Source organism: Gadus chalcogrammus, chromosome 4, assembly GCF_026213295.1.
Source record: "Gadus chalcogrammus isolate NIFS_2021 chromosome 4, NIFS_Gcha_1.0, whole genome shotgun sequence".
Classification (NCBI taxonomy): domain Eukaryota; kingdom Metazoa; phylum Chordata; class Actinopteri; order Gadiformes; family Gadidae; genus Gadus; species Gadus chalcogrammus.
The window spans coordinates 3,364,828-3,390,283 of record NC_079415.1 but is presented as its reverse complement, the minus strand read 5'-3'; the positions used below and the strand labels follow the sequence as shown (position 1 = coordinate 3,390,283).

Genomic DNA, 25,456 nt, shown 5'->3' with positions numbered 1-25,456 from the left:
GACGTGGGATCCGTCCCTTCCCGCTGCCCGTTGGCATTCCGTCTGGTCTCCACATCCATGCTGCTGTTTTTATTTGTAACGAGGAACCACGGGCACCCTTTTTTATTTCTAAACAATACCGTTTGTTAGTTATTTTTTATTTGGTTCCGTTTTTGTAGACGGTTGATGGAATCTGAGCATGTTTGAACTTCAATGTTTTATACATGCCATGATCTTTTTTTTTTTGTTGTCTTAACCAGCGTTTATTTTTGACGACTAAAGTGTGTTCAGGACCGTGTGTGTGTTGTACTTTGTGTGTGTGTGTGTGTGTGTGTGTGTGTTTGCGTCTGAATCAGCGTTACAGGGTGCAGCGGGGGGGTGGGGGGGGGGTGAAACTGTAATCTAAACAATGCTCGGTCGGTTTGGTTTTACAAATTTTTTAAAAGAAAATTGCAGGAAATTGATTCTTCCTCCCACAAGCGGTTAACTGGAGACTGAGGTTTTTAGAGTATATTATAGCTGGATCTGTGCGTCAGGGGTCCAGAGTGTTGAGGCTGAGTGCTATTTATTCTACAGGCGAAACATTTGTAACCTCTGTGTGTGATTGTGTGTGTGTGTGTGTGTGTGTGTGTGTGTGAGATAAGGGACATTATGATGAAGAGCGACGCGTCGTTATGATTGGTTGTTTTCGTGCGTCTCTATTCAACATGGGGTGATAGTTTTGTTTTTCATTGTTTTCCAAGTGTCCCTTATGTGACGTAAGATGGTGGCCTTGTATGGCAGGTATGTTGTCATTGGCTTGTAAGTCATTTATTAAAAGAAAAAAAACACCAATCACGTGTACCCCGTCATTTGGCTGCTGAACCCCCCTCAGAAAACGTTTGGATTGTTCACCAAAGTCGGCTGAACTATGAATATAGGCGATAAGGATCCTTGATGATTAGTCTTGGAATGTTATTAACACTGCATCTTATTGAACATATTTGGTTTCTCACGGTTCACTCTGAATTACAAAGTTTAATTAACTTGTTAGACATGCACGCTAAGAATGATAAACAGGTCACTATAAAACAAGTTGGATGAAAGCCTCCACAATATGCTAATTATTTAAAAGAAATTCAGATATAAACTGGTGAGATCTGAAAATGGGATCTCTGTAAAGAATTATGAAACGGGAATAGCTGTTAACGCCCCCAACAAGGTAGAGAGCAAATGAATTTCATATCCCAGGATTACAATTATTATCAGAAACCTGAATCCCACATCCTTCAAACTTCTAACATCGTCTTGATAAATCTTTCTATCTATCTTTGCAGGACTAACACGGGTGACTCCATAACGATTCCCTGGTGTCTTTCTGCTGTGAATGTACCAGCGCGGGTTAGTAGACTCGTCTAGCCAAGGTGAGAAATTGCTAATTTTGCCCAAATTACTCATTGATGCATTACTATATCAGTCGCATAAATAAAACGCCTGGTTGCTCGCATGTTAATCTTGGGCACTGGTATGTCAAAGTAGAAGAACCATAATTTGTGTTGTCAGACAACGAAATGAGTTCTGTACTGCACAAGAAAATAGAAGGAGCAAATCTGGTGAGATGGAGTGACTAGTTTTTAGATTTGATAAATTTGTCAGAAGGTAGCAAGACTAGGAGGATTAATTATTAGTTCTCTTAAGTGAAGAGTGGCAGTGTATCTTTGTTGGCATTCTTGTTCTGCTCTGATCGAGTTAAAATAAAGCTGATGTAAACAAGGTTGTATAAAACAATCATTTAAGTTGTATTTTTGCAAGACATATTTGGTCTTCATAGAAATTCTAGCAATAGGTTTGTATAGAATATAAATAGATGTTCATGTTCCACCGATTGTCTCTTTTAGTAAAGTAAAATATTATACATGCCAGATATAAATAAGGTATTTTATGCGGCATAACAAATCATTTCGAGACTGAAAAGGATTTGAATGATGCGTATATTATTGAATGTACATTTATTGTACCATAGCAGTCAGTTTAAGCAGATCCCTCAGGAAGTTATATTTGGTAAAATTGGCCGTTTTGCTTAACCAACCGGGTAGAAAGAAACGTCTTCCAATTCTGCCTTGGTAAAATAACAATAGAAAATGATAACAAAGTGCGATGGATAAGACAAGTATCTTCAGGGTTATAAATAATTTCAGGGTTATAAATATCAAAACAAACACGACACTTTTCTAAAATGTATTTGAATAAATAAGAACAGCTAAATGTTTTGGAAATGATGCAACTTGAGTAACTTTTTACATGACGATTACCTAAAAAAGGTTAAGTGTTAGTAATCAACTAAAGCAAAGTTATAAACTCAAAGGTTGTCATAGCCCTAAAACAACCAACAAATGATTTTCTAAAAGCATTTTATTTTTCTACAGTGCAAAACTAAACTTGCTTCTATACACGTCAAGTGGCTGTTAACGCAGTCTTTGATACACAACCAAAGTGAGTACATTCATCCTTTTTGTAACAAACGATACACAATCGTATAACACTGAAGGAATAAAAAACTAAAATCCCTCCACTTCCCAACAACCTGCTGCTAAAGGTAGGGTTGTGTGGTTGCTCGTTGACGCAAGGCAAAGGAAAACGCATTCATTCCGACGCTTTCGTGAACCTGTTTTGGTTCTGCGTCGGGTTAAGGTTAGCGGACCAATCACATGATTCAAGGTTGCAAGGTTACACGTCAGGGCCTTGCGGTGAACGCAAGGAGGGTCCCCAATGGCGTAAGGGGTCCGTAAACCCCATTGCGTTGCGTCAACGTCCGACCAACTCTACCGTAACATGGGAAAGGTACCCCCTGTGTACACTTATACTGTGTGAGTGAAAACAATGGAGACACTGAACACTGCTTTGGGACTTGTCTCGGAAAAGTATATTGGTCGAGGTTACTCCCACTGTTTGAACATCAGCACCGTGAAAATCGAATTGATGAACTTTGGGTATTACACCTGGTCCCACACCCTCCGTTTGAAAGCCTTCACTGTGGTGAGACGTTTGTTTGACTATTAATAATTAAAAGGTGACATATTACACCACCAGGTGTGAGTGTGATTATCTATCCGTCATGCATCTAGGTGGACCAACCCACTTGTGATGTCAGAAGAGGCAGATTTTCGAAACGCTTGTAACGCTAATCACCCACACCTGTTGGTATAATATGTCTCATTTAATAGCACGAGTACTGACTGGACTTTCTTCAGCATTGGCCGCTGAAAGTGTTTCATTTTCATTTAGAAGGAGGAGCAGGAGAAGTTACAGACCAGCAAATTATACGATGAAGCATTTTTATAGATCAGGGTAAAGAGAAAATACATTTTACATACAGTAGTCAGATTTTTAAGGCTTTAGGGACCTAAGTGAGTTGGATTCCCGTCAAGTCCTGCCCTGAACACAATGACCTCGGCTACGAGCAGGACGCACTTAGCTGTGGTATAAAACAGAACGACACCTGGACCTCTTCCAGAACCCATCATCTGGCCATGCTACATCCATCTTGAGGTCGTAATTCTTATTATCATGAATAATCACAGAATGGGAGATATCTGATTGGCTGAAATTCACCTGGAAGCCGCATTTCAGCCAATGAGGAACTGTAATGGCATACCCCATGTTAAATGGTTACCAGGTTTGTGGATGTTTGGTGACTGGGTTAATTCGTCTAACTGAAAGAAAAATTGCAATCGTTCCAAAAAACGTTCTGCTCTACCTGTTTGGCTAAGTGAAGCTAAGCAATGCGAGGACAATATTTATCACAACATTTTAAGCTTAGTTGAAAAATAATACAATGCTGGGTAGGAAAGGTCGTCATATTTCACCATGACGGAAATAAATACGGATTATCGACATGAACTAATTTCTGAGTCATTTTCAAAAATACCCAAAGAACACATATGTGTTGTATATAAATAACACCTGTGGAATACTAAAGTGAGCTATGGTGGTGAACGGAGCTAGAACTGCAAGGTAGAGTTATGGTTGGACGTTGACACAACGCAAAGACCATGTTGTTTTGGTTCTGCGTCGGGTGTATGTTAGCGGACCAATCACTGCCCTTGCTGCTGCGTCGGCTCGACGCAAGGTTACAATTTTTGGGAGGCGCACGTCAGGGCCTTACGGTGGACGTAAGGAAGGTCCGCAAGGTCCGTAAACCCCCTTGCGTTGCGTCGACGAAGAACCATAACCCTACCTTTAACACACAAACGGAGTGCTCTGGAAGAAACAGACAAAGTCCTTAAACACACAAAATCCCTTTTTATCACACGGCGAAGCAGTCGACGACAAATACAAAACCAACATACGAAACAAACCTTAAGAAAAAGAGCGGAAAGTATCCGAAAAGCAGGGGAACCTTTTCTTAAAAAAAGGCTCGGTGATAAATCAATAAGCAGCGAAGTATATTTACAAAGTAGACGAGACATTCATTAAAGTTGTAACGATTCCTTCCTGGTCAGATCCCGTTCCCGGTGTCTCTTTTCGCTGCGGCAGTGATCCGACGCACTGAGGACCAACCGACGCGTCCGCATCGGAAATAAAAAGCCGAACTCCCCGTTGTTCCTCGACCACGCTGGACTGTTTTGAAGGAAGAGGCACTTCATGGGAGGCTGGTTTTGTGTTATCGGGGTTCTGAACGAGTCCTCTCCTGTTTTTAGTTAGTGTTTGAGTCGGTTGAAGCGGGGTGGTCGGGGGTCCTCTGTGCTGTGCCACTAGGTGGTGCTGTTGGAGAGAGGAGGAGGCGGCCCTGATGCAGGTAGGCACTTGGTAGCCAGGCCCGGGGCGGGGCTCTGCTATGTCATCAGGATGGGCTTCTGTCTCACCTCCAAGATGTCTGAGTGGACACAATGATGATAATAATAATACACCCGAGTAATTATAAGAAACAAGTTAATGATAACCTTTTAATTACATAAAAATAATGCTTTAAAAAAAGCAGCGATTCGAGACATAGTAAATCAATCGCTTGCAGAGTATATGTCACAGAGCACACTGTAAATATTCACTGACTACAGAATGAATTTCAACCCATAAATGTAAAATCTAATTGTAGTCAATTTAACTTTCTGTCGTTAATTAATTTAAACGTCGTCACTCTGCAGCCATGCTAAGCTAATAGCGATGCTATGCTAACACTGATGCTATGCTTAAAACGATGCTATGTGAATAGCGATGCTATGCTAAAAGCAACGGTGAGATTCCATTTCCGTCGGAGGAAGGAGCATCCCGTACGTTTATTCACACACCCCTCCATGTCCCCAGTCCCCATGGTCGACCCTTGACCTCTGACCTGTGGTGATGCGGTGGATGGGCAGGGTGACGTAGGTCAGGTGGGAGTACAGCAGGAAGTAGTCCTCGGAGCGGTTCAGCTTCAGCCAGGAGCCCACCAGCGAGCGGCCCGTCCCCGACAGCGAGCGCGACCGCAGGTTGGTGGCGTTGTGGAGGTCGTCTGGGGATCAGGGGTCAGGGGTCGCGACCCGGGACGGGGGGTCAACACACGAGAACATGACATCACACTGAGATAATGAACGTAACATTGATCTTCTCGACTGTTTATCTGGGATCCATTACATATGCCTAGTGGTGGACGCATGGACACTAGGCATATGTAATCGATCAGTCAAAACTCATTCATAATTCATGACTTTTTTTGGGGGGGGGGGGGGGGGGGGGGGGGGGAGTTTTCTGGTTGAAAATGTGAATATGCGAACATAGTGTAACAACTGCCAGTCACCAACGTGTGAAATCCTCAGAATTCAGTGTTTAAAGGCATGTTGTTGTTTTTTGACCACTAGATGGCGTGCTTTAACCCCTGGTCTATGATTGCATACTGTAGTTTCCCTCCTCACTGCTGGTGGATGAGGTGTGCTATCCAATCACTCACTATGTGAAGTGCCCTAAAGGGGTGATATTACGCCACCAGGTGTGCGTGTGATTGGCAGTTACAAGCCGTTCCGAAAATCCGCCTACTCCACATGTTTTAGTGACATCACAAGTGGGCGTTTACACCTTTCCAGCCGGCGGCCCAATCAGCCATCGGCACATGTTAATGCGGCCACATTTTGAGTGGGAAACCCTGCGGAGAGGGGAGGGGCGGCCGTACCTTCGTCGTCGTCCTCCCTGAAGAACTCCTCGCTGTCATTGGCCGAGTGGGACTTCTTCATCTCGGCGATGCGGTTGCGGGGCGCCTTGCGTCGCAGCGACGGCGAGAAGAAGGACGGCCGGCTGCGCTCCGGGGTGGGCGGCGTGCTGAACGACGTCACCTGCGGCGGCCACAAGGGGGCGCAAAGGTCCGTGTTTTAGAGCACGGTCATCGGACAGGCGGGCGATGTGAATGCGTTGCTGATCTATCCATCTAACATCTAGATGGACACTACCATTTAGGATGTAAATAAAACACAGGAAATGGCAGATTTTGAAACAGCTTGTAACAAGCTAATCACACACACATAAGAAAAAGCAGCGGCAGCGGCGCGCGATGAGCGAAAAAACTTTTTTTTTAAACTCATAAATAATACGTTTTGCTTGTAAAACTATCATGAACGGAATATGTAGTACACCTTGGAGAGAGATAATAATTAAAAAACATCTGATATTTTCAAATGTTTTATAAAAGGCCAGCTTTTTCAGAAACAGTCCTGCAGCTTTGTGTTAGCGACCCCCCTCAACTCACAACCACTTTGGGGGACAAGTCTGAGAAGGTAAATCGTGTTCCCGGTTGACCTTTCCCCCTTGGTGTATATATCACGGGGTAACACCCAGTAATCTGTCTCCAGTACGTATTACCCCTAGGACAGGTGCCCACACACACACAATATTATGGACACACAGACGTGTGGAAACGTGAATGTACACACACACACACACACACACACACACACACACACACACACACACACACACACACACACACACACACACACACACACACACACACACACACACACACACACACACACACACACACACACGGTTGCTAGTTCGACATACACACTCACACCCCCTCTCTCGGTTGGACAGGCCCACGTACAGAACAATGCATAATTCAGCCCGGCCCGGTGATGAATAATGGAGGACGGCGTGGTTCTCCCTCCCCCTGTGTGCTCCGCCGCGGCCTGGCCCACTTGTGTTTGTATAGGCTCCGCCTCCTCTCGCACACGGCGCCCACACTAAGCGGGTGTAATGGCATGGCGGATTATGTTTTTAATCAGTTGGACTTCGTTATAGGGGAAGTCCAATATAGGGGAAGGGGATTGTAAACGCCCTTAAATGACCAGATATTGTTGATTTAGGATGAGGGAGGGTCTGATGTATGGACGATTTAGATAGATGTAGAAGAAGCTCTCCTTAGGAAATCCAGCATTCTGTTATCCATTACATATGCCTGAGTGGACGCGTGGACACGCGTCCACTCAGGCATATGTAATGGATAACAGATTCATAGACGAGAAGATAAATGTTATTCATGTTAGTCATTATCTTATTAACTCCATCTAATGTGATTTTCTCTCTCGTTCTCTCTCTCTGTTCTAATGTTCTTTATCTCAGTCTAATGTGATTTTCTCCTTCTCTAGTTCGGCTTGTGGCTAAACGTGCACCGTCTTTCTACCACTAGAGGGAGCACTTTTTCAACTTGTCTAAAAACAAATAACTTGATCACTGAATGGACTGAAGCAATTCAACTTTCCTCAACTAAATCTAACCAGCACTCTTAAGCATGATCATTTTAGAGTTACCTAAAATGAGAGAGAGAGAGAGAGAGAGAACGTGAGAGAACGAGAGAACGAGAACGAGAGAGAGAGAGAGAACGAGAGAGAGAGAGAGAGAGAACAAGATAGAGAGAGAGAGAGAGAGAGAACGAGAGAGAGAACGAGAGACAGAGAATGAGAGAAAAAGATAGAGAGAGAGAGAGAGAGAGAACGAGAGAGAGAACGAGAGACAGAGAATGAGAGAAAAAGATAGAGAGAGAGTGAACGAGAGAGAGAGAGAGTGAACGAGAGAGAGAGAGAGTGAACGAGAGACAGAGAATGAGAGAAAAAGATAGAGAGAGAGTGAACGAGAGAGAGAGAGAGTGAACGAGAGAGAGAGAGAGTGAACGAGAGAGAGAGAGAGAGAGAACGAGAGAGAACGAGAGAGAACGAGAGAACGAGAGAGAGTGAACAAGAGAGAGAGTGAACGAGAGAGAGAACGAGAGAGAGAGTGAACGAGAGAGAGAACGAGAGAGAGAGTGAACGAGCAAGCGAGTACGAGCTAGAACAACAGAACCAGATTGAGAGAACCAGAACCAGAGACCCACCCTCTCGTGGACGGGCGAGTCGGGGTCCTCCTCGGTGCCGCAGGGCGAGGTGTCCCCCGTGGGCACCCGGCTGACCGCCATCTCGGCGTGACCTTTGCCCTGCGGCCCCTTCATGCGGACAAACTCCATGTTGTTGTACTTGTAGAAGCCAAACGACATGCGCTGCGCCATCTTGGCCGCCACGCTGACCTGGGGGGGGGGGCATGAAATATGGTATAAATTACAGTTAATAACATGTTTATATATGATAACATTTTAAATTGCATAGCATTTTTAAGAAACATAACTACACCCCTAGTTAAGCCTTTAGTTTCTACATTACTACAGTCACAATTTTTTTGATGAATCGCTTAACATACACTTGAGGTTATGTTAATATTACTTATAAAAGAGGGAGAGAGAGAACGAGAACATCGCATTACACTGAGATTATGAACATAACATTTATCTTCTCTACAATTTATCTGTTATCCGTTATAAAGGCCTGAGTGACACTCTAAGGTATTTATTTGGGGGTTGTTTATTCCAGCCAGCTGGTCAGTCGCTAAAGTGAATATGCATATGATATAACTGATAAAAAATAAAACCATCTTTAAGAAGGCATGGGATACATATTCTTCCTTTTCGTTTGTTTCGGAAGAAACATTCTATGTGTCAATACAGAAACGTAAAATCGACTCAATAGCGACCCCTATAGGCGGATGCAAGACTGCAGTGTTTCTGGACCTCAGGCTGGGGGCTAGGCAGGCTGCTGACTAACCCTGTTGTCGTAGACCTTCTTCAGGGCCTCGTAGCGGATGGAGCCCTGGAAGATGACTCCCTGGAAGGTGTTGTTCTTGTCGCTGGCCACCAGCTCCACACACACCATCTCCCCCTCGCCCACCGTCATGTCGCTGAACACCTACACACGCGCATAAGCACACGCGCACACACACGCACACACACACGCACGTGTAAGCACATATATAATCATAGACACACGCATAGACAGAGACACGCAAACACACATACAGAGTCATGCACAAACACACACACACACACACACACACACGCACACACACAAACACAGACACATGTGTAAGCACATATATACATAATCATAGACACACACGCATAGACAGAGACACGCAAACACACATACAGAGTCATGCACAAACACACACACACACACACACACACGCACACACACAAACACAGACACACACAAGCACAAAGAAACACTCAGACACACAAACGCAGACAGACACGCACACAAACACATACATGCACACACAAACATACACACAGAGGCACGCACATACACCAACGCAAAAACACACCGCACAAACGCACGCAACCACACACACACACACACACACACACACACACACACATTTCAGAATACATTTAGGCAAGCTCCAGCCGGCAGCGACGAGAGATGACCTTTAGATACGCTTTGAAAGCCATAAGCAGCAGAACCATCGCGTTCGTGTTTTCAAAAGGGAAGCAACAACCACCTGTATAACCGATTATACCCGCATGCTTTAGCTTCCATTCCCCGTCCCGTGACGCCCACATGTCCGCACGGGTTTAACAAAGCACATCTTATCCAACAAGATTCATGCTGATCCGCTTTTTATTCATGTCACCCCAGGAGTTTATATTCTGTGGGCTCGGGTGAGGTAATAAGGCTGTGATTAATATCGCAGCATGGATATAAAAGAGGATATATTTTACAGACATGAATGGCTAATTAAAAGCACTCACATGGCCTGGTCGTTAGACACTCATTGCACCTCAGCGTCAATGCCTCACATCTGCCCACGCACACACAAACACACAATAATATAAACACGCAAACAGCGCTGTCATCCATACGCAGTCCTTAGACCACTGGGGTGTGTGTGGGTGCAACGTCTGCTTAAGGACACCTTAGCGTCTCTTTGTCATCAGGAGCCCCTGGGATAGAACAAAAAACCCTTCCAGTTGCCAGGCGACCCCTCAACCCCCACCCCTGACTCGCCTTAGCGCTACTTCCGGCGCTAGAGCTAACCGCTAGCTTGAATTAACACGCTGGCCCCCTGTCTAGAGTCTGCTATCTGCTCATCACCGGATGTGAACAGAGATGCAGTGGTCTCAGTCACCAAATATTTCATCTAATATTTCCCCTTCGTATTTCTTAATATGTCCTTTTGTGTCCTTTAGTGAAGCTTTTGTGACGGGCTATGCATTCAACGTGGAAACTGTCGGTCATGCACGTCCTAGACCACCACGACATAATTGATTGATAATTTGACGGTGCTAAACGCATTGACATCTTCGGACGCAACCGATTACCGCGCACACACCTCGTCAAAGTTGTCAATCATGAAGAAGATGTTGGGGTAGCTCATCTTTGACTCCTCCCCTTTGCTGTCCATGGCGTGCTTGCTGGGTGAGGCGAACACTTCCTGTGGAGCGAGACAACAAATCTGACCATTAGCCTAGCTTACATTTAGGGCATTTAGCAGACGCTTTTAAAGCGACTTACAGTAAGTTAATTGTTCAGAAGAGAAACAACAACATATCACTGTCGGCACAGTAAGGATGTTCATAGAACCAGGTACTAACAATCGCTAGGGTAACCCATTCGCCGTATACAACAAAGATAGCTAGGATAAGATGCTACACAATGCAAAGTACTTTTTTTTAAGTGCAAGGAGTTAGAACATGCAAAAAAGTGCATACATTAAGTGCTAGCTTAGCTTCCCACAGCAGCCACTGTAACAAATAAGCTCTCCTTTGAACAGTCACAGGACGGTGTGTTGTGTGTTTCGATAAATAATACCCGGCAGGGTTAGGAAGGTGTACAGTACATTGGCCTAGTAAAGTTTCTCTTAACTGTATAATTAAATTACTTTAATGTCGTTAAAGAAAAGAGTGCGCCACAGATAAGCTAGCCTGCTGGCTAGCTAGCTAGCTGTTCATGAATAAGAAGCTAATATTTTATTCATGAATAGTTTGAAAAACGTGGCTTCATTTCCTCAAGTCCAACACCCTGTATCTACCGTTGTTAGCGTATCACAATACCGTTGTGAAACCCAGTAACGTAGCTAGCTAGCTAGGGGGTGATCTCACCTGACATTTCTTCTTGTGGATGTGTATGTCCCCTGCGTCGGAGCGCGTGCACACAGCGCAGGTCACCACATAGTCCAGCTGGAACACAGCAAAGGGAATCAGGGCTTTAGCTCACGGTCACGTTCATAAATAGACTTCAAACTCGCTTGTCCCACCAAAGGCTCAAACACATGGAGCCCAAGGCTGGTTCAGGTTGAATTATAAATGAGGAGGCCTCAAGGAAATACTGATTGTATTGTTTGTGTTTTCCCGGCCAGTTTAAAACCACAATGTATCTTCATTTTAATATGGACTTGATAAATGTAATATTTTAAAACGTGCTTCTGTACCTATTTCAACCAACATATTATACCGTAGTTCGTACATAAGCTGTGCAGTAAGGAAGGCAGAGGATTTTCTTTTACTTTGGTCACATGAATGTGATAGCACTCACATGTGGAAGGTAGCGGTGTAGTGACAGTATCACAGAGATGATGACTATGATGAGATGATGTTTTGGTTTTCGCGGCGCAGATAAGAGAAGAAGGAAGATTTCCTCCCGAAAACGCTCTTCTAAACGCGGAATAAAAAGTGAAGACGCAATGCCACTTATGCCTCTTCTATTCAGACCGTCATCATGTAAACGTAGCCTCAGTATCGCCAACGAAAACTCCCTCGAGGCATTGTGATGTCCAAGGCCTATATATCATGTGATACACAATATGCACATGCAGCCGTTCACCGGACCACAAAGACAGCTTGACCTTTCTAACACACACATATACACACAAACACATAGTAGGACTTCATTCTACAACATTTATCTTTCTCTAAAGGTCAAATCGTGTGATTCAATAACCCAGCTATCATTCTGTTTGCAAACTCAAGTGTATAACATAGAATAACAGCAACAACAGAAAAATCTCTTTGTCACAATCCCGTTGGTACATTCGACTGTATTCTAAACTAAACATTTATTTTTGAGAGCCACTCCATGTGTACTCTAATTGACAGACATGTGCGACTGGAATGTAAGCTAGCTAGCAAGAATGTGTCACCCTTGTGTTTTGGTCATCAGCCAATCAGGACCTTTGGGAGCAGGGGGGGAACAAATAAAAGGAACTTTGAGACATTACTATTAGTCTGTGTAGTAATAGTAAAAAAACGTTGCCCAAAGGAAGAGGTTTCAGTTCCCTGTTTTATGTTACCACCCAAAATAAACGGGTGAAACCAAACAAAAACTTGCAACTAGCTAGAGAGATTAAAAAAAAATGGTATTATCCGTTGTCGGTATCAAATCACATACACCAAAAAACACCCAAATCAATACCAATATTTTATTCATGAATAGTTCGGAAAACGTGGCTTCGTTTTCTCGGGTTCAACGCCCAGTATCGGCCGTTGTTGGTGTATCGCAATACCGTCGTGAAACCTAGTAACGTTCTGGGAGTTGTATCGTCTCCTGTGGTGTGTTATCAATCAGGTACACGGGCAGCAGTGTTGCCAGATTGGGCCATTTTCCCCGCCCAAAATGCAGATTGGGCCATATTTCCTGCCCAATCTGGCAACACTGCCCATGATCTCTCCAGCAAGTTGCAAGTGTTGGTTTCACCCATTGCTTATTTTGGGTCATACCATAAAGAGGGAACAGAAACATCTTCTCTTGCCGGATTGGGCGGGATTTATTGCCCAATCTGGGAACACTTTTCACGGGTTGTTTCTGTGAAAGGAAATCCCCATTGATACTTTAGTGCAGGGGTCACCAACACGGTGCCCGCGGGCACCAGGGCGCCCACAAGGACCACATGAGGCGCCCGCAGGCCTGTTCTGAAAATGGCACAACTCATTCTTGAACCACTCTTTCCCACCTTTTTTAAGTCATTGTTGATAATTATTGTGAGAAATCATTAACATGATCAGTTTATTCACATAGATGAGCATCATTAATCAATATTAATAATATATAACTAAAGGCAAACTGAGCACATTTGTTATTTCAGAAGAGTGTATCAAACTGGGTGCCCTTCGTATGACTCAGTGCCCATGAAGTAGCTCTCAGGTTCAAAAAGGTTGGTGACCCCTGCTCTAGTGCCTCTCTAGGATTGTGGTGGTTTTGGAGCGAGGTTCTGGTCCTGGGTCGGGTTCTGTGTAAAGGGTGGAGTTCCGGTACCTTCTGCAGGATCAGGTTGAGGTACACGCTCTCCTCCCAGTCGATGTCGGGGTCGCCGAGGCCCGGCAGCTTCTTGGAGTCTCGCCTGTACACCTCCACCTCGACCTGACACACAAACACACAAACTTCAATGTTTAAATATTTTCTAGGGATGCACCGAATATTCGGCCACCGAAAATGTTCGGCCGAAAATGGCCTAAAACATAATGTTCGGTTTCGGCCGAAGGAGTAAAAAGGCCGAAAATAGCACACCGAACATTTATATTTTTTATTTTAAAAAAAATTGTTTTACTCATTTATTTAAAAGGTACATTGTTCTTAAATTCTTGCTATAAGGTCTGTTGGAATGTTAGAAAACGTTCAGTATTAAATAAAAAATTTGTATTAAAATTTGTAATTGATTTTTTTGATTGAAAAGCAGGACAAAAAAGTTTATAAAAGGACATTTAATTGTTTGATTTATGCAATGGTGAAAATGAAAGCAAAATGAATGAAAAACAGCAAAAGCCACATTCGGTATTCTTTTTCATTTCGGTGCATCCCTAATATTTTCCCAACTGTCTGTTGGCGAAAATCACAGTGCTCATTTCACGCGTTTACCAAGTTCGCTTGATCTTTCGTTGTTGGACGTTTTTATTTGAAAAGCGACCAACAATCAGTTTAGGAACATAAAAACATGCAATCGCCATTGGAGTAGGCGCAAAAAGATATTATGAGGATAGGGAGGCCTGTAGCTCAGGAGGTTGAGAGGGAGGCCGGTAACCGCAAGGTTGCTGGTTCGATCCCCGGCTCCTCCTAGCCGAGTGTCGAGGCGTTCCTCTAACCGCGTCGCCTCGTTCATCTCATCTCGTTGGCTTTTGTCTCCGTTCTGAGGGGCGGGTCGTGACACTAGAAGCGCTTCAGTGTTAAGGAGGATGGGATGGTTGCCATGGTGACACATTATTACGAGTATGTGTCTTGTCTTGTGTATTTGCATTGGTGACGCCACAGAGATTGTTAATGCGTGTGTGTGTGTGTGTGTGTGTGTGTGTGTGTGTGTGTGTGTGTGTGTATTCAGACGATTTCAACCAGTCACCCAGACTGTATCTGAGGCCTAGCTTGTACATCGCTGTAGTTTACTTCAGGGACTTCAGACCGTAGTGCAACTCAGCTAGTTAAAACCTGCCTTCTTTATTAATGCATGAATTCACCATGGATTATGCAATGCTTTTTCCAAATTTTTTGATATCGCTCAACGTCGATGATATATTCACAAACGTCACAAGCTTTTAAAGCATAATTCATGTCCTGCACCACAAGACGTGAGCTGGTTGTTGTAATTAATTAAACAAGAAAAAGGAAAAGCAGGCCAACACACTAATGAACCAAGAACATCGTTCACACACAGCGAGCTGCCTCACAGCAGTTTATCATCCAGGGAATGATAATACAAATCTCAAAATATTCTAATTAGCAGGAAGTTATGAGGCCACTCTGGGGGAAATATAAAAAAAAAAAGCAATTTCTGTGTGAAAAATGTTTTTTGGGGGGAGGGCAAAGACTGCAGCAGTAGAAGTGAGTCATGGTCCTACTGAGACGGATCTACGCCCATCCTTCTGGCCCTGGGGGCTGGCTAATAATTCATTCATAAGTTCATCATAAAGTTCTTTGCGACTTTGACCTCATATTCTCCCTAATGTTTAATCCATGAGGGGCTGGACGGACAGACAGGGGTCCGAGGGGACCAATAACGCAGTACAACCACTCCCTGGCCGCGGGGTGAAACCATGAATAATAATCAACAGTACGGTACGAAACAATATGATATTAATTATACAATGTTAATTAACTTTGATTTCATTTAGATGCTTGCTCGCGGATTTCTTTACGGTAAATCTCAATACAATAGTTTTATCGTTAGGCTGTGACATTAGCATTCTAACAAAAGTCCTAGGAACCTTCAGTAGCCAATACAAAGGGAAATAAAGAGTTTATAGTAACTATAGCTTCCTTTAACAGTAACTCAGACACTGGGAACACTACAGTAGGCACTAGGCAGTATATGCTTGTATATAGGGCACTAAACAGTTATTACATAATCTGTAGCTTCCTTTAACCATTCCTAAGAAACTATAACATTACAGTATTGGGCGGCATGTGGCACAGGAGGTAAGGTGTGTTGGCTGTGAATGTGTGTATGAATGGGGGAATGTGAGGCAGTATTGTAAAGCCCTTTGAGTGGCCAATTGTTAGAAAAGCGCTGTTTAAATGCAGTCCATTTACCATTTACAGTAGGCAGTATGCTTGTATATAGGGCACTTAACAGTTATAACATAATTATTGGTGCCTTTTTAGACACTGAGTCTTTGGCCAGGGGCGATGTATCATCAGTCTAGATGACAAACACGTTCCACCACGTTCTCGACCTTTAAACCCAGATTATGCATCTCCACCCTCCCTCGTTTCCCCCTCTCTCTCTGTGCAGGCAGATGAGATGAGTGGCACACACACACACACACACACACACACACACACACACACACACACACACACACACACACACACACACACACACACACACACACACACACACACACACACACACGGCGTACTGTCAGACCCCAGGCACGGTCTCCACGGGTGACTTCACCGCACCCGCGTCACTCTTTGACCTCAATCCAACCATTGCTCATCCGAGTGTCAACAGCCACGACAACAAAGGTTACACATCTGAAGTACTGAATGCTGATACAAGAGCACACTTGATAGTTCCCCTATGAGGGCTGATTATGGTCCCACGTTCCCGCAACGCAATGAACACGCAGACGCTTCAACGCAGTCGTGAACGTGTATCGTTCTGCGTCGGGTTTTAGTAAGCGGACCAATCACAGCCCTTGCTGCTGCGTCGCCTCAACGGAAGGTTACAATTTTTGGGAGCCGCGCCCGCACGTCCGGCCCATGCGGCGGACGCAAGGAGGGTCCGCAAGGACATAAGGGGTCCGTAACTCCCTTGCGTTGCGGGAACGTGGGACCATAAAAAGCCCTTAATAGAGAGCCCTTGACCGAGTTAACGGAACCACTCCTCACCTTCTTGCCCTCGGTGTTGTCCGCGCCGACGTAGGAGAGCTTCCGCCGCACGTAGAACAGCATGTCGTCCTGCCGGGGCGCACGGTTCTCCATGAAGTACGTGGAGAACATCCACGTCCAGAACACGATGCGGTCGTCCTTGAAGCAGCCTGCGGAAACACGGACGCAGAAACATAGTTTAGTATTTTTATTGAAAATATATATCTGATCTATTGTTTTGTTTTTATTCTTTATTTGAATTGTATTTTGTTCAATTATTTATAAATCATGTAGATGCAGGTGAACATAAAAAAAAGGCTTAATGGAGTTGCTGATAATTAAATGAAAAAACAACGTTAAAAAAAAAGGCACATGAAGAGAAGTCATAGTATACAGAAGTATAAAAGAGAGAAAAGTATTAAAATAAAATGTCAAGTGTAAATAGTGAGGTGAATAGCCAAAACATGTATATTCTTAATAAAGTTATGAGGATACAATCCTGCCCCAGAATAGAATAGCACATGCCTAAAATAGAGGCGTTTAATGCATTATACATCACTCTTTGATCACATGCTTAAAGGAAGACATGAGCGCTGAACAGGATGAAATAGTACAGTTTGTTGTTGTATTTAGAGGGAACTCCCCCTCCCCCCCCTCCCCCCCATCTCCCCCAGATATGAGGGAGGGGGGTCCTTCGCCTGATACAACGTCATCAGCATCATTCACATCATCATCATCATCATCTCTCTGCCTGGTTGCCAGGCAACCGTATCCAGGGCGCCGGCTTGTCTGGTCAGTATGAAGGGTAGCACCCAAAGGTGCTGCAGAGCAGGTGGCCCCCGCAAGGGTGCAGGTCAGCAGGTGTGTGTGTGTGTGTGTGTGTGTGTGTGTGTGTGTGTGTGTGTGTGTGTGTGTGTGTGTGTGTGTGTGTGTGTGTGTGTGTGTGTGTGTGTGTGTGTCTGTGTCTGTGTCTGTGTGTCTGTGTGTCTGTGTGTGTACCTGTGTGTGTGTGTGTGTGTGTGTGTGTGTGTGTGTGTGTGTGTGTGTGTGTGTGTGTGTGTGTGTCTGTGTCTGTGTGTGTGCGTGTCCACTGCATCGGGCCACCCCCTGTTTTAACACTGATTGCCGATTCATGCAATCAGAACTAAGCACCCACACCGTCTCCAACAAAGCCATACGGGTTGATAACCGGTTATTTTAAAATGGAACAGATTCATATCAGACAGAACACAGCAAGCCATGTGATGAGGCTATAGTATGCAGTCATCTAAAACATGTTACAATCAAACCAGTGTTCTGTTCCGAGTAGTCAGCCTTTTCGCCAGAAGACAGAAAGTAGAACGGTCTTTCCATACTGCCTACGAGTGCACATGAATACTATAGAAGCTGCGGTTTGGTTGCCTTGACGTTTCAGGGTAATTTTAGATCAATTGAAGGGACGTTTATGCCCAAATGGAGCCAACGTCCCTTCAACTGAACGTCACTGAGTGCATGGTTTATAAAACACAGACAAGTGAAGCACATCAATGTTTGAATCACTCGCTCACGTCCCTTCCTGCCTACTGTTGGAATAATTGCAAAACAACTGAAACGAAACTAAGAGTTTTGTACCGTGTGATTTCATATTGGATCCTGTTCCTATGAGAACATGGCAGACAGGTTTAACCATCAAATTGACCCCAAAACAGCCAGTCATTTAGACATGGACTTTGGAAACGCTGGGTTTACAAAACTGGTTCTGTCTGCCTTGTATCTCTGGTTTCTCTCCCAGGGCTGGTTACATTTACATTTAGGGCATTCAGACGCCTTTATCCAAAGCGACTTACAATAAGTACATTTGTCAGAGGAAAGAGGAACAACAATATATCGCTGTCGGTGCAGTAAGGATGTTCATAGAACCGAGTGCCAAGCACTAACAATCACCAGGTCGACCAACTAGGATAATATGCTACACAATGTTAATTACTATTATGGATGGCTGTCTCCATCATCTGGCCTGCAGCATAGCCAACGCTACGGCGAGAGAAACCGGGCGACCATCTCCGCTCTCCGCGAGCCGAGGTCTACGGCGGTCTACCCGGGCTGCGATGAGCGATATTGTGGGAAAATACCTACGTTAAAAGATATGGGTCTCTCGCGTTGGGATTTACCGCAGCACGAGTGTGCTTGCCAAGAGAGTCTGTGTACAAACAGAAACACTCTACTGAAAGTACTGATAGTGGTAGTAGTAGTACTCATAGTAGTAGTAGTACTTGTAGTAGTATTAGTAGTAGTAGTTCTCGTAGTACTGGTAGTAGTAGTAGTAGTACTCATAGCAGTACTCGTAGTAATAGTAGTACTTGTAGTGGTAGTAGTAGTAGTAGTTATTGTAGTACTGGTAGTAGTAGTAATCATAGCAGTACTCGTAGTAATAGTAGTAGTAGTTCTCGTAGTACTGGTAGTAGTAGTAGTAGTAGTGATCATAGCAGTACTCGTAGTAACAGTAGTACTTGTAGTAGTAGTTCTCGTAGTACTGGTAGTAGTAGTAGTAGTAGTAATAGATGCATTTGGTTCCCTCCCCCCTATGTTCACAATGACAAATAAATCCTTTAGCTGGATTTCTCGGTGCATTAGCCTCACTCATTGGCATCTCAATTAATTTGAGGGTGGGATGTGATCGAGTTAGGTCAGGCCCGGTCAATATCGGACCAGGGCACCAAAACCGTGTTTGCTTCGATCCATCCGATTGCTAATGTCGTTGGAGGACGTTTCAGGATCCAGAGAATCTGGACTGTAGAAAGGCATCCTGGGCTGATGGTGTGGTGTGGAAGGGTGGAGGAGGTGGGGGCGGGTGAGTGGTGTTGTACCAGACCCCCCCCCCCCCCCCAAGAGTCCCCTGGCAGACGCATGCTCGAGGGCGATGAACGCGCCTTCACCGCCCATGCGAGAGGAAAATGCCCCCCAGTCTCGCACGCACGCACGCACGTACGCAACACAACAACACAATGTTCTTCTTCCCTTTGGAACAATACGATCACAAACAAGCATGAGGTTAACAGCAACTGAAAAGGATGATGATTCGACTCTGCACCAGCCCTGGGACATCGTTTTATTTAAGGTTGAGCCTTTGGGCCACTGGGGATGGTGTCCGGTCTGATTAAATCTGAGGGACCCAGAGGTTGATGTTGGTGGAAAAAAAACAGCTCATAAAAGTCTGGGCCAGAATTCACATTTCGTGTGATTTTCTATTAATGTCCTGAAACTGGCTCGAATGGAAACGGCGTGTTGAGCATGGCTGATGCTCTCGCAAGCCTCAGGTTCACACAGATAGCAGCTAGAAGCTAGCATGTTCCCTCCAGGCTTACCAGAGCAGCCTCAGCCTTGTCTTTACATTAACGATTTAGTTTTGGCCCCCAACCAAAAAATAAAAAACGGACATGATCCAAGGCCAGGACTTGGCTTGGGATATTTTGGGGGGGGAAATGAGATCAATGTGGAAATCAATGCATGCCGAGGTGAGGAAGGATACGGCCATTACGAGGAGGAACACACTGTAAAGACACAGCACCGCAGTTAAGCTCAGCCCTGCCAAAACCCCTCCTATGCCCTCCAGCTAGAGGAGTATTAACAAGGTGGACACTGTACAGGAGAAACAATGACAAGCGCCCTGTGATACCAGCTGAATATTCCCTTTTTTTTTTTTTTTCGCCAAATGTCAACTCTTAAAATGAATATGGGGCCTAGCACAATAGAAATTGCATTATTTATATTAATTGAAATGTTGTTCTGGTTGTTGGACCTACTGTTTATCTATGGTACTTTTGTACATCTGTTTTTATTTGTACGTTGTAATCAGGGGGTCATTGAACAAGCGAGGATAGCCCCCCCTGAATAAATAAAATAATAATACTCCTAAATTGCAATGATGTCGTCACCGTATGACATGCGATATGATGAATTATGACACTATCATAAAACCACACTGCTTACGCGTTATGATCCAACCTGCGCTCCGCAGACACTGCAGCGGATTCATAGCGCAGGGATGAATTTGATATCCCACACATTGGTTAAATAATGCAGCAGCAGTATGAACAATTATGCAGATTGAATTAGCCATGGCCCGCATTAAAAATGCATTTAAAACGTTGCGGAGTGGTCACGTAAGCGGGCTGAGGCAAAGACAAGACGAGCACGGCTGGAGCAGGCAGGAGGGGAGCCAGAGATATATAGAGTGAGACAAACGGCCCCCTATACCTTCTATAAATCCATTGACACGGTGCTATAGTGGCTCAGGTGTAGTTGTGAGCAGCATAAAGCAGAAGCAGTGCCCACAAAGATATACAACACCTGTACTGCCGGCCTTCCTCGTCCACGAGAGCTATGGTTGGTTTCCAAGATCCGAGGAGCTTCCGGAAACCGGGATCAATTCCAATGCAGAGATGTGGATTTATTTTTGTACTACCACGTTACATGTACTATTTACGTACCGTTTCTCTAATACTACGACTGTGATGCGCCAGCAGGGGAAAGGACTGCGGAGAGCCATCTAGAAGAGCGATATGCTTAGGGTTTATATGGAGTATTGCAATGCTTTTATTCAACCACTTGTACATTTGACAAGGTTAGGGTTGGCATCATCGAGAAGGTCCACTTTATACTGCTTTCTAAAAACAACAACTCATTGCCCTCCTTGCATTTGAGTCATATTTTGTAAAAGCCTCACGAATGGTAGCACTTATCTATAAGCGGACAAACGTTTATAAGCCTGTATAAGCGTTCCTTTTACTGTTGCTGTGTAGTGCCGCACCGTCCTGTTTGATGGCCTCTGGCAGCGGTTCAGTCATTGATCAATCGACGGGGCCTTGAGAAGAACAAGGTGAGGGTAACCCTTCCTTCTGCTGTCAGCAGCAGTCAGGTCCAAGCTGAGCACTCGTACTAATGAGTCAGCAAAACGTACATTATGAGCTAAGCTAACTAGAGGAGACAATGGCAAATACAGCACAGTCAACAAGGGCTCCACCCCCCCCCCCCCCCACCGAATGATACACACGCCAAACTCAGCTAGCTTGCCAACGCCTCGGGGGTACATAACACCACCGAGGAATTTGACTCGAACCTGAATCATAAACATAGTTGCACAACCGATTGCGAAACCAGTGTCTCTCGTCACCAGCGTTGGCGTGGGCCACATGTTTTCCACTTTCAGTGTTGAGCCTGTGAGCCTTTTTAAAATAGGACACCCCAAGAAAAAGAACATGCACTGAAACAGTGTGGCGTCATCGGCGTATAACGGCAAAGCTGATCCGAATCAAACGGAGCGAACACAGGTGCTATTTATAGAAGCCCACCTTGGTTCTTAAATATATCCATCATCTCTGCTCTGTTCAGGAGGAGATGGAGAGTCACTGCTGCACAAGCTGGAGTCAACAGGATAAAGTAGGACTGAGGCCAACGGTGTAGGACTGATGCCAACGGTGTAGGCTTGGCTTGTGGAGAGATGAAGCCAGCATTGTTTGAAAATAAATTATTTTGGGGGGGGGTTTGTTTGGCATTCGAAGTCGGTTACATAAGAAACAGACTGACAGGGATCAAGGCTGCACCTCTGCTAAAAGCAGAGGTGTCACCATCGATATGCCTCACGCGGAGTGTGTGTAAGAGCTGTTTACGTCTCGACACATAGGCCAAGGTTATCTGCTACTTAACAGAGTTGAAATACTAGTAAACTCCTCCACCCCCGCACACACACACACACACACACACACACACACACACACACACACACACACACACACACACACACACACACACACACACACACACACACACACACACACACACACACACACACACACACACACACTATACCGTAATATTCCCTCATTAAGCAGTAGTCATAAACACTACTAGTAGAAGTCATTCATTAAATTCACTCTTGGTTTGCAGATGTAGGTTTGTGTTAGTGTGCGTGTGCGTGTGTGTGTGTTGCATTCGTTGGTTCTCAGCAATACAAACAGATGGGTGTTTTTTTTTTTCAGTTGTTAATCTGATGCAGTCCTACTCAGCGTGGGCCTGCAATCAGCCTGGGACACCTTCCCCTTGCTAATTCAGGTCATTTTCCTCTTGTTAGCACAGCTCAGTTAAATGCTTCCATAATCAATAGTTACTTGACCCGGTTTAAAAGAAGCTACAGCAGCTGCTATCTCAGCCTTAACCACTGCAAATTTTTTACTTTTTTACTTTTTACTTGAAGTCAGAAGAAACCTTTTTACCCAAGTAACAAAGCCCCATTTACTGGAGACAGATATTGTATTCAAAATGTGTCAAAGTACAATTGTTGGTGCCACGCTTGACTGCGATGCTACACTATAGCACATATTGTTGTTTTAAGGACTTTGCATCCCAGCGGAAGAAGAATAGAGATGGTTCCTCTGGCGCCATTAAAGTGCCGATCCTAATCAGCTTTAAAGACACAATGAAAACAGAAATTGGATTTTCATTTCCCCTGACAGACTTTCTCTGCAAACGACATACGTGTGTCTCTGACTGAGGGACGCAGGTGTTCATGTGAACTGCCAGGTGGTTGGTTAAACAAAACCACATGGGACGCTTACTATGAAACCTTTTATATTGGAAAAGGGCAGGGACTTTCGTACAATTATTGCCAGATTATTAGGATGAACCATAGGTCTATCACCGTTTATCAAACATCCCGTAGATCACATGGTTCCTCATAGCAGGACGCTGATTGGTCTGAACCACTATGGTTCGGCCACAAGAACATAACCTGAAGTCAGCCAAGATGGATTCTTGCGTGAACGTGACCTCCCGAACGGAGCTGCATTGCACGGATACATGTTTGTGGCACATGCGCTTCTACGTGTCTACCCCGAATTGATCTGACAGATGGAGATGTGGACGTCGGGTTCGCCAATCACCCCCCCCTCGCTAACAACCCCACACCAGAGATGCTCCGATGTCCACACAGCGTTCTTGGCCGGCTGCCTGGCCTTGGAAGAAGCCTCCACGACCAAGGGCATCTGGAGGGAGGCCACGGTGAAATCTCACTCTCCGCTGCCCAGCCTTCCACCTCTGATCACATGATAACCACAAGACGCAAGGCGCGTCGAGTCCTGGGGGGGGGGGGGGGGGGGGTGGGGGGGGGAATTCAGTCTATTTACCATGAGTCCGTACCACGGGTTAGTCCGATTGTTCTGTAGCTCTGCCCATTCATACTTCTGCACTCTGCGTCCTCGTCACTCTGAGCGGGTGGCTGATGAGAGTGAAGCACGTGCACATATGCACACCGGGGGACATGCACGGGGCCGGCTCAAGTGTAATTGTTCTCTCGTCTTGGCGATGGGTGGCGGTCCCCTGTTGATGCTCAGCTGAAAGAGGGGGTGGGGTGGGGGGGAGGGGGGCTGGCATGGTGGGGGGGGGGGCAATGTCTGTTTTGATGAGATCTATGTCGCTTTTACCTTGTGCAGGAACGATGTTCTTCCGGTTTATTTCCCAGCAAACAATGACATCAATGATGTTGACGTGACCCTTTGGAAACGTCCATGTCTGACCAAAGTGATTGCACTTTTGTCGCATTTGACAACCCTTGACACAACATTGCCAACATAAAATCAATAGAAAAAGGGGACAGGAAAATCTATCAGAACCACAAATCATTATCAGCCATGATTGGATTCCCACTGGGTTGTCTACCGACAGCAGAGGCCTCGTGGTGTAAACGCAGCCAAGAGACACAACCTTTCCATGTCAGCTGACCTGATACAGTAGGCTAGATACAGTAAAGAGGTTTAAAAGAAAAAGTTAAACTCGTTCAGATACAAGGTTTGTGCAGTAAAGAATTAACTAGAAGCTTGCTTTACAAAAAAGGGAGACGCCGAATCCATTAATGTTAATCAGAGGAAATAAATCACAAGGCTTCCGATAGCAACCCCATTGGATATCTCATTCCTATCTGATCAAATGTGTAGATCGATTGATAGCAAGGTAGATAGACAAATCAGCAGCCACTGGCTAGACCGATAGATAAGACAGACAGACAGATCTGGGCTAAGCCTTTTGATGACAAACCCAGCCCTGATTATAATAGATCCCTTTTCCCCCCGGTGGGGAACTTCGGCCCATCCGGCTTCCTTACCGAGTCCGCTTATCTCTTGTCTGAGGTTGAGGCGGTTGCGCTCGTCGGCGATCGCCTTCAGCATCTGCTGGAGCGACTGGTCCAGCTCTCCGTTCTCCTCCTCCGTTGTTGCCCTGACGACCTGGCTAGACAAACTCGGAAAGGATGCCATCCCGAAACTGGGATCATGACAGTTCCCACGAAGCCGATCGTACCCGGACGGGGTTTACAGGTCGACGAGGGGATGGATGAGGGAGGGGGGGGTACCGATGCGGTCCCCGTACTGACTTCTTCCAACGTATTCCTGATGCATGTGTCCCTGATGAGAGGTGGTCCCCTTCACAGCCGAGGTCTGCACAGAGCCGGGAAACTGCACAGCAGATATCACTTCCGTCTGTCCGCGTCTGGACAGGAGATCATAAGAGATCAGCTGGAATATAGGACCCCCCCCCCCCCCTAGTTGCACTTCCTGTAATGCCGACACTATCGCGCTGGATTTAAAGGCAAACCTCCCGGTTCACATCTACCTTCAGGAAGATCCGCCTTCACGGCGTTTTACGGTCCACACGCGGTAATGAGGACATTGTCACGATGCAACACGTTGTGGTTGTCCTTTGTGTTTCTTCGTTTCTTCACCCATGCCACTGTCACACTGTGTACACTTCGTCTACACACCGAGTATGGGCGGAGGCAGTGTTGCCAGATTGGCTGAAGCTCGCTGCAGCCAGTGTTGCCAGATTGGGCGGGAAATCTGTCC

General features: G+C 45.2%; 1 protein-coding gene across 2 annotated transcripts; it reads right to left on the bottom strand.

The window, feature by feature from the left end:
* Positions 1-1,069: 1,069 nt before the first annotated feature.
* Positions 1,070-25,407, bottom strand: kiaa0930. Of its 2 annotated transcripts, none has more exons than XM_056588092.1 (10): positions 20,916-21,548; positions 16,608-16,756; positions 13,542-13,646; positions 11,393-11,470; positions 10,624-10,725; positions 9,057-9,197; positions 8,297-8,485; positions 6,104-6,263; positions 5,291-5,449; positions 1,070-4,834 (listed from the first exon to the last, which is right to left on the bottom strand). In XM_056588092.1, the coding sequence occupies exons 2-10, from the start codon at positions 16,716-16,718 to the stop codon at positions 4,794-4,796; spliced, it is 1,086 nt and encodes a 361-aa protein (XP_056444067.1). In that variant the 5' UTR covers positions 16,719-16,756; positions 20,916-21,548; the 3' UTR covers positions 1,070-4,793. The 2 variants fall into 2 exon arrangements, with proteins under 2 accessions (XP_056444067.1, XP_056444066.1); XM_056588091.1 differs by lacking the exon at positions 20,916-21,548 and adding an exon at positions 24,721-25,407 and having other exon boundaries at positions 1,073-4,834.
* Positions 25,408-25,456: the final 49 nt, after the last annotated feature.